This window comes from Babylonia areolata, chromosome 25, assembly GCF_041734735.1.
Source record: "Babylonia areolata isolate BAREFJ2019XMU chromosome 25, ASM4173473v1, whole genome shotgun sequence".
NCBI classification, from domain to species: Eukaryota; Metazoa; Mollusca; class Gastropoda; order Neogastropoda; family Buccinidae; genus Babylonia; species Babylonia areolata.
The window spans coordinates 33,397,370-33,407,369 of record NC_134900.1 but is presented as its reverse complement, the minus strand read 5'-3'; the positions used below and the strand labels follow the sequence as shown (position 1 = coordinate 33,407,369).

Genomic DNA, 10,000 nt, shown 5'->3' with positions numbered 1-10,000 from the left:
GATTTTCGGAGATGGGAGAGGAAAATTACACACTCCACCTTTTTTTTTTCTTACACAAGACACCATGGTGTCAACCAGGCCCGAAAGATTCAGACAACTGCAGTGTTGGTCAGAAAATGTTGAGCAACGCTGGCCCAGATGTGTTGGAAAGAAGCAGACGACACTCATCTTGCACGGTCCTATATGGAGTTCCTATTCAATCTCATGGAGAAGGCCCACTTAAGTTTGGAAAGGGTCGAGCCAATAACGAAGGACCCCCCTCACCCAACCCCGGCCCCCCCTCAGCCCCCCCACATCCCCCCAACGTTAAACTTTAAGTTGCTGGTTGGTCATCCATGACATTATCCATTGGACTTCGGCAGCTGTTTTGATTATGTGGGCCTTGTTTTTCATGATACACATTAGCGCAGAAAAAAGGTAGACTGTCATATAAATTATAGAAATTACGTAGGAATTTTAAAATAAAAGTTTCTATGTTTGTCACTTTGTGAAATATACTACACACTGGTACAGGAAGAAAGGTAGACTTTCATACAATAAATTACGTAGCAGTTTTTTAATAAAAGTTTCGTATGTTTGTAAAATATACTATACACTCAGGTTTTGTCTTAGTAATCTGGAAACAAAGCTTGATAGGTTTTCCTTCTTTCCATGAATGTCTGAAGGCTGTCTCTTCCATCTGTCGGAAAGGTCAAAACACAGTTCGGGCAAAGACATGTTTATTGTTGTCAGGTAAAATATGTGTTTGGGGATTCACTGAAGTATCAAGAATACGCCTCTATATAAAAACCCCCAGCATTTATGTACAAATATGCGTACGTGTAGTACATACAGGCATATATACAGACATGATAGTCGCTTTTTTTTAAGTCATCTCGGCTCTCAGCACACATACACACACTCGCGTACACAAACAACATATACATGCGTGTACAGCCACACATACGCACAGGCACACTCACACTCACTCACACACACACACACACACACACACACACACACAGGGTCTGGTACTATGTACAATAGCTCATTAATGACACGGTCCGACATGGCACACAATTAGGAGATTTGCTCACATCTATGTCGGTATATATCCGACCCACAACAACAGAGCCCACGGTTATACACATAATGACACATAAAACTAACCATGTACTCTAGCTGTAGGCCGCTTCTACACGCCCCGCCACCCCAGCACCCCCCCCCCCCACACACACACCTCCTACCCCCCCTCCCCCACTTCCTCCGTGTCCAACCCTCCCCAAGCTTCAAAAAAAAAAAAAAAAAAAAAAAGAAAAAGAAAGAAAAACAAGCAAACGAAACAACTATCCCACGACAATCGACATGATTATCTGTAAACTGTCAATATTTATGTATGTACACATGGACGTCAACACCACAGACATGAGGGTAAAAAACGTGTAAATGTATACACATTTCATGTGAACATAATTATCAAAAGGGTATATAATTCGGACCACCGCAACAGCACACATAGAAAACTCCTATAATACAACATAACAACATTCTTATCTGAAGACCTTGTGTTGTCCAGCTCTCTCTAGAGTTTCCTATCACATAACAATGAGGTTTATATTCCGGATCACCAAAACAAAACTATAGGGAAGTACAAAACAGTCACAAGGATAATACAATGCGATCCTTCAAATTCTTAAAAATGGTATGTCCATGATTGATTACAGCAGCTATGCTCTTGCCGGCATTCCGAAAAATTCACCCGAAAAACTCCAAAGCGCCCTTTTTTTTCTTCTTTTAAACTCCAAAACGTTCAGAACAATGCTGTTCGACTTATTTTCAGATCCTCCAAATTTGAACGCGTTACTTATCTCTTCCACCTCTTCATTGGTACTACCTTTTTGACAAAGAATTGAATACAAGATTTCTGCTTTGACGTCTACTGCCGTCTCAAGCTCTGGCTCTCGCCACCTCTCTGAACTCCTTAAAGTGTACATTTGAACTAGTCACATTTCGTTCTGCTTCTGAAATCAGGCTATCAAAAATCTATGTTGTAAAGAAGAAGCTACAGGCTCAGAGGTCTTTCTCTTTTAAGGCCCCCTTACTGTGGAATAGAAGAAAACAAAATTGCGACGTTCTGCCTCGCTAAATTCTTTTGAGCCTGCTTTGAAAACACAGTTTTTCTAACAATAGTAAATTTTCCAGTCTGGAGGTGGTATGATCTGGTTCCAAATGCATGTTTTATTGTATGGGAGTCGTTTGCTATCTGTGTGTGGCTGGGTTCTTAGCGAAAGTCCGTGCGTGTGTGTGTGTGTGTATGTGTGTGTGTGTGTGTGTGTGTGTGTGTGTGTGTGTGTGTGTGTGTGTGTGTGTTGTGCGTGTTGCAGGGATGTTGCTTCTAGAGAGGCCATCGTAAGTGCATAAAGGTTGTTCAATAGAGGGACTGTTAGCGAATGTATTCTGGCACATATTTCTCCGTGTGTTTGTGTTGGGGTGGGGGTGGGGGGTAGCGGTGGTGGATAGCGGTGAGGAATGGAGGGGAGAGAGGAGAGGAGGTGTGTGTGTGTGTGTGTGGGGGGGGGGGGGGGATAAAATGTACAGCGCTTTCAGAAGTATTTGTGGAAAATCGCGCTTTATTAATGTCCATCCTTTTTCTTCTTCTTATGATGATGATGATGATGATGATTAGTACTAGTAGTAGTAGTAGTATCATTATTATGTTTAGTAATCGATCCTGGTATACAACCACGTGTACACACTATCATTCGATGACAATACTAATAAGTTACATGGTTACACTGTTTGACTTTTCACTTCATGGCGAAATTTACGGTGATTTTAGTAATCGGAAATGAGTACAGCGTAATGAGAATAATGTCAAGGGCCTTTGAGTCGCATGGTGGAAGGCGGCGGCGAAACATTAATGTTGTTTTTTATGTTTCTGGGAGTTTAGAATGCCCTCACAAGGTGCTGTTGATTTCTCCGTACCGCGGTTGGCCGACTGTTCGCTGAGCTTCGTACAAAAACGGCGGGAGGAAAGAGGAGAGGGACTGTGGGGTGTGGGTGGGGGGGGGGGGGATGGTAAGCGTTTTGGTAATTGAGAAAGTTAATCTGTCGGTGCGAGGTCTATTTGATATACGTACAAAAGTGTAAATACACCCTTCAGTGTGTGTGTGTGTGTGTGTGTGTGTGTGTGTGTGTGTGTGTGTGTGTGTGTGTGTGTGTGTGTGTGTGTGTGTGTGTGTGTGTGTGTGTGTGTGAGAGAGAGAGAGAGAGAGAGAGAATGAATGAATGGATGAATGAATGAATCCTTATTTTCCAACGGCGAAGACATTAGCACTTTGGCCGACTTACACATCTGCCGTTGTTCAAAGAGACACACAAACATATACGCATATGTTGTTATTCTTAAAACATGTATAATGTACAAGTATAACACAGCGTCAGACTGAGAGACACAACATCGCTCACATCTGTACGAAACGGAAGCGAGTAACAGAGAGAGAGAGAGGGAGAGAGAGAGACAGAGAGAGAGACAAACAGAAACAGAGAAACAAAGATAGACACATAGAGAGACAGACAGACAGAGACAGCGATAGAGGCACAAAGACCGAGACAGACACACAGACAGACAACAGACAGACCGGGTAGGAGAGATGGAAGGAACAGACAGGTGGGGTGAGGTTCAGAGAGGGGCGGTAAAGAAGAAGAAGAAGAAGAAGAAGAAGAAGAAAACATGCACATATATAAGACAAACCGTAACACACGAATTAGTCTCCTCTTTAAAAGAACTACGCATCGGATCACATGTATTTAAAATAAGAAATTGAAAAAAAAAAAAAAAAAAACAAAAAAAAACAACCCGTCTAGACAAGAGAATCCATCTAACAGTAACAAAATAACTATGGTCCACACACAATGGGCATTATAATATTGGTCATGACACTGTTGATGGTGTCTATTTACATCAGACCACATAAGGACGAACAGGTTTAAGTTCCGCAGACTCGGTAGAGTGTACATATGTGGTGTCCCTATTTGCAACCTTGTCCTTGCTAGAAAGACGTGTTGAGTATTGGTACATGTCAACACTGAATAAATATCAATATTTTTTTCAACATATGTTCTCACAGTTGTGATACTATACAAGAAAGATGATTAGACGAGATATATTTTTTGTATGCAATATATGTTTGCTTTATGATTTTGTTAAAATACATGAACTAAAATCATTGTATGCAGAATATGCTGAACTGAATTTGACTTTCGTCATAAAGGTAAATCAACATGATTGGAATATCAGGCTGGGTACGCATTAACAGATCACTGACCAAACAAGATGTCTTGGTCCAGAAAGTATTATTTCTTTTTAAAGCGAACAAAACGAATATTATTTTCATAACTTGATTATACTTGTAATTCAAGTACATAACACGCCTCATTTGCTAATACAGCGCTTACGATGACCAGCTCTGAGCTCATTCCATGTATGTGACACTGTGACACGTTCAGGTTTTATCCTTTCTTGTTCCTGGTACTTGTTCCGATACTAGAAACCAATCAAAACACACTCTTTCCGTTTATGTCAGCTTTAAGGGACACCACACACAAGCACTTAAAGGCCAGAGGGAAAATCCGCTGAATCTCCAGACCATGGCTGGTTCAGTCGAAGAAGTAATCATCTTTGATGCGTCGACATAAGCAGATGGAGAAGGTCATCGCCAACATCTGCAAATGAACAAATGTGATATCAGATTCGGAAATTAAATGTGCAAATGTGGAGTGATGGCCTGGAGGTAACGCGTCCTTGTAGGAAGCGAGAGAATCTGAGCGCACTGGTTCGAATCCCGGCATAGTCGCCAGTATTTTCTCCCCCTCTGCTAGACTTTGAGTGGTGGCCTGGACGCTAGTCATTCGAATGAGACGATAAGCCTAGGTCCCGTGTGCAGCATGCACTTAACGCACGTAAAAGAACCCGCGGCAACAAAAGGGTTGTCCCTGGCAAAATTCTGTAGATAAATCCACTTCGGTAGGAAAACATAAAAAACTGCAGGCAGGACTTTTTTTTAATGGGTGGTGCTCTCAGTGTAGCGACGAGCTCTCCCCAGGGAGAGCAGCCCGAATTTCATACAGAGAAATCTGATGTGACAAAAAGAGTAATACAATACAATACATCTCACACGCATAATACAAACGCAAGTGCCCAGACAGAGCATCAGTATCTTTCTTTTCTGTCTCTTCATTTTGCTTTCATTGATTGTGAACACAGTGATGAAAATATGTTGTTTTTATTTCAGGTTCGTAATCAATCGTTTGTTTCTTGAGATAAAACTAAGTCGTTAAAATTTTTTACCACAATCACCATAGCCATCATAAACACTATCATATGAAAAAACAACAACAAAATAACAAAAGCCATTTATTTCCATGTATTTGTGTGTTTATCTCCCTCTCTCTCTCTCTCTCTCTCTCCACACAGACACACACACACACATTATATATATATAATATATATAATGTGTGTGTGTGTCTGTGTGGAGAGAGAGAGAGAGAGAGAGAGAGAGAGAGAGACAGACAGACAGACAGACAGACAGAGAGATGTATATCACAGTTTCGTATGTTTAGAACAGAAAGATAGTTTATCATCTGTACGGGTTACTGAACTATTAATGGGGATGTCATAGAATGTTCAAACTTAAGATGTGCGTTTCACTCGATAATCTGCTCATACGGGTGTTCTTATTTGTGAGTGGGGCGGTGCTAATTTGTGATCATGTTGCTTTTGCTTTGCGTTGCAATGTCGACAGAAACTGAAATGTAATTTTTTTTAAATCCATTTATTTTGTTCCAAGGAGGAGGAGGAATTTTGTTTAATGTCCCGTCACACTGGTAATTATAGACATTTTTTTAAATGTCAATTGTTGTTTTTTTTGTTTTGTTTTTTGTGTTTTTGTTTCTTTTTTTTGCTGCCCCATCATCTGCACCGTTTCAGTGGCATTACTCCCACGCCGCTCATTTAGATTCCCCCATACACGGCCACACCCGGATTCGTCCGTCACAGTTCCAGCGTCGGCAGTCCGCAGGGAACCATCGATGTTAGGTCGCCAGGAGGCCACACACCAGAGGAGGAGACCCTGCACTGCTGCTGAGTCACTTCGGTGGTATTCAGTAGTGCTTGTTCTGATTTAACGCACTTTGGACACCACCTACTAAGCCCCCTACTAACAACAATAATGGCTTAGTCGCGGAGCTAGACTGAGTGAGCGTCCCTCCCAGAGTGGAGACCGCCACCACGTCCCTCAAACAACAGCCCCCCATGAATCTGCCGACACTGAAAACATTGACAGGACTCACCTCAAGCACAAAAGTGGAGGGGTATCGAAACTGAGGTCACCATGAGAGCAGGGCATAAAAGGCCACAGACTTTGAGACTGATTTGTTTATATTGATGATGATGGAGGAGGATGACGATGACGATGACGATGTTGCTATGGAGGTCCATTTTGGTTTGGGACTGCGTGACAAGGCTGTACTCTACGCTTCCTATCATAATGATATCCCGGCGTTAACCAGGCCCGAGAGATACATACACTTGCAGTGTTTGTCAAGTAATTAGACCAACACACCCAAAGATGCATTCTTAAAGTGGATGACACTCGACTGTGTGGTCCCAGTCTCCCCATTTAAGCCCACAGCACACTCAACTCTGGGTAGGAGCCGGCCACAGGCCGAAAAAACCACCTCTGCTGGGATTCGAACCCGCGTCCTCCTAGCCGTCAGTCCGCGACGCTAACCACTTCGCCATGGCGGCTGGTCAGTTTTTTTTAATTAATTTATTTTTTTAATTTTAGTGTTATCGTGAAAAAAGGTAGGAGAGAATGGGACAGTTTGATTAATGAGTAGGGGGTAAACAGCGTAGATGGAAGATGGAATAAAATATGAATATTTGAAATAAATTTTTGTATTTTGTATTTCTTTTTATCACAACAGATTTCTCTGTGTGAAATTCGGGCTGCTCTCCCCAGGGAGAGCGCGTCGCTATACTACAGCGCGACCCATTTTTTTTGTATTTTTCCTGCGTGCAGTTTTATTTGTTTTTCCTATTGACGTGGATTTTTCTACAGAATTTTGCCAGGAACAACCCTTTTGTTGCCGTGGGTTCTTTTACGTGCGCTAAGTGCATGCTGCACACGGGACCTCGGTTTATCGTCTCATCCGAATGACTAGCGTCCAGACCACCACTCAAGGTCTAGTGGAAGGGGAGAAAATATCGGCGGCTGAGACGTGATTCGAACCAGCGCGCTCAGATTCTCTCGCTTCCTAGGCGGACGCGTTACCTCTAGGCCATCACTCCAATAATCATATAATATGTTCCACCATGTAAGTTGAAAATAACTTTCTCGTAATACGTAGAACAGCATTAAGTACCATTGTAAATTAGTTACGGAAGTTATACTGCGTGAACTCAGCTTCCTTCAAATCAGGATCAGGTTAGATACGTCGCAGGATTCGACCGTGTCAGTGGAAAATAACTTTCTCGTAATACGTATAACAGCATTAAGTATCATTGTAAACAAGTTACGGAAGTTATACTACGTGAACTCAGCTTCCTTCAAATCAGGATCAGGTTAGATACGTTGCAAAATGGTCTGGAGATATACCACTCTAGATAAACCGTGTGAATTTTCAGCCTTCCAGAGTTATTTCCCTTCATAAGTGACATTACCATGTACGTAGGTGATACGTGCTGTGGCACTCAAGGAGTTAATGCTCACCATCATCAACGCCACGCCCACACCCACACCGCCCAGGATCTTGATGTTGCTGGACACGAAGCTGATGAAGGCTGAATAGCATCCCTGTCAGCACACATCATCATCGTTATAGTCGTCGTCATCGCCATCATCGTTATCATCATAAACTTCACCACCATCATCATCTATATCATTATTATCATTGCGTCGTCGTCGTCGTCGTCATCATCATCATCATCCGCCACTGGCACGTCACCAAGAAGAAAATAAATCGATGCATTTACTTTTCATTAATATTTAGTGGGTTTTTTTTTTGTGATTATGAAACGAACTTTCCTTGCCCCTCCTCCTTACCAACGACAACTTACCAAGCGCAAGGTAATCAGTTATTCATCAGGTCGTTAAGGAAATCACCATCATTATCCCCCGCATTGTCATTACCCGTCGATGCGTCATCGTCATCGTCATCGTCATCATCAACGAAAACATAGCAGTGTGGAAATGACTGTTTACGTTAATGACACAGATGGCGGACAAGCCTTGTGGATGTTTGCTGGAAGTGAGCTGTACACACACACACAGAAACACACATACTCACTCACTTACACACGCACGCACACACACACACACACACTCTCTCTCTCTCTCTCTCTCTCTCTCACACACACTGACATACACACACACACACACTGACACACACACATACACAAACACACTAACACACACACACTCACTAACACACACATACACACACATACAGACACACATACACTAACACGCAAACACACACACACACACACACACACACACACACACACACACACCTCAGTGAACATCAGGTCGTTCTCCATGTGTGGGAACACAGGGGGCAGACGGGCGGGGATGAGGTGGTGGTAGACGGGAGAGGAGCCCGTGCAGCGGGTGCGGTTGTCCCCCATGGCGTTTCGGCAGCAACTGGATGGCACGAACTCCCTGTAGTCGTCTGTTCAAAGTCCACACAAAGCATCAGTTGTCTGTTCAAAGTCCACACAAAGCGTCAGTTGTCTGTTCAAAGTCCACACAAAGCGTCAGTTGTCTGTTCAAAGTCCACACAAAGCATCAGTTGTCTGTTCAAAGTCCACACAAAGCATCAGTTGTCTGTTCAAAGTTCACACCGAGCGTCAGCGTCTGTTCAAAGTCCACATAAAGCGTCAGTGTCTGTTCAAAGTCCACACAATGCATCAGCGTTTTCATTCTTCTTCTTCAAATCAGATCATGTTTTTATTGCCCAGTCGACCACTAAGGTCAAATGAGGGCTCTTCTTCTTCTTCTACTTATATTTCTTCCACTTGAACGACCACCAACAGTATATTGATGAAAACTGTCGTTTTGTGGGAGGTTACTGTTGGGCGCAATTTAACAGGGCTGCCGAGGGATGTGTGCTGTTAACTGAAAGGACACATGGGGTGCAGTTCACTGACTGGTGTGTTCGTATCTCCAGCTGGGCCAATCCGGCTACCGTAGCGGTCCCCGGGAATACACCCGACCGGCACAGCCCTAGCCTTCTACGACACTACTTACCAGTGAGAGAGAGAGAGAGAGAGAGAGAGAGAGAAAAAAAAGGGGGGTGGTTGCGATGTGGGTGGGTGGGCTTGCTGACAGGCAGTATGACATGTTGATATCACGGCTCAGTGCTCGGCTTTCTATCAGCGATTGACAAAAGCTTACAGCTGGTCCAACATGAGCAAAGTGAGAGCTGTATGATCAATGGTTTCTCCACTGCAATGGGAATCCACGCACAGCTTAGTCTTTTGTGAAGGGCTACGACCCTGAAACTAGGCATAAAGACGTTTGAAAACAAGAGAACGCTGGCCGTTAAGGAGAAGCGTGAGCGAAGGAAGCAGGGCTCAACTTCTGGAGACGTTTTCCCTTGCAACACCTGTGGGAAGTGCTGCGCATCCAGAATCGGCCTCTTCTTCAATTGTGAGGACACACACCGACAGATAAGCCTGCCTCCTCCGTCGGTCCGACGGGAGACTCCATCATGACCCTGAAACTAGGAGGCAATATTGCATTGGGTCTCAGTCCTGCAGCCGTGGGAGCGAGTTTGCTCCTTTGGGAACCATCCCAACGCCAGCTGCTCTAAAGCCCTGTGGAGTGGGGTACTTGGGCAAGACGATAATCAGAATCAAGCCCAGACAGTTGAGACAGCAACATGGTCGGAACTGACTGTCATACATAGATACTGACGTAGTAGTGTCTATCCTTCGTCAGACACCAAGCTCTAAGTC

The 10,000-nt window shown here is 43.6% G+C and overlaps 1 protein-coding gene across 3 annotated transcripts in view; it reads right to left on the bottom strand.

Moving 5' to 3' along the window:
• Positions 1-3,529: 3,529 nt before the first annotated feature.
• The window catches only part of LOC143299774 (tetraspanin-9-like), a 116,494-nt gene continuing 110,023 nt past the window's right edge, over positions 3,530-10,000 (bottom strand). For all 3 annotated transcript variants that reach the window (XM_076613179.1, XM_076613180.1, XM_076613181.1), the window contains 3 exons: positions 8,555-8,712; positions 7,752-7,835; positions 3,530-4,704 (listed from right to left, as the gene is read on the bottom strand). In XM_076613179.1, coding sequence (XP_076469294.1) covers positions 4,639-4,704; positions 7,752-7,835; positions 8,555-8,712 — 308 coding nt within the window. In that variant the 3' untranslated portion in view covers positions 3,530-4,638. The remainder of the gene's footprint in view (positions 4,705-7,751; positions 7,836-8,554; positions 8,713-10,000) is intronic.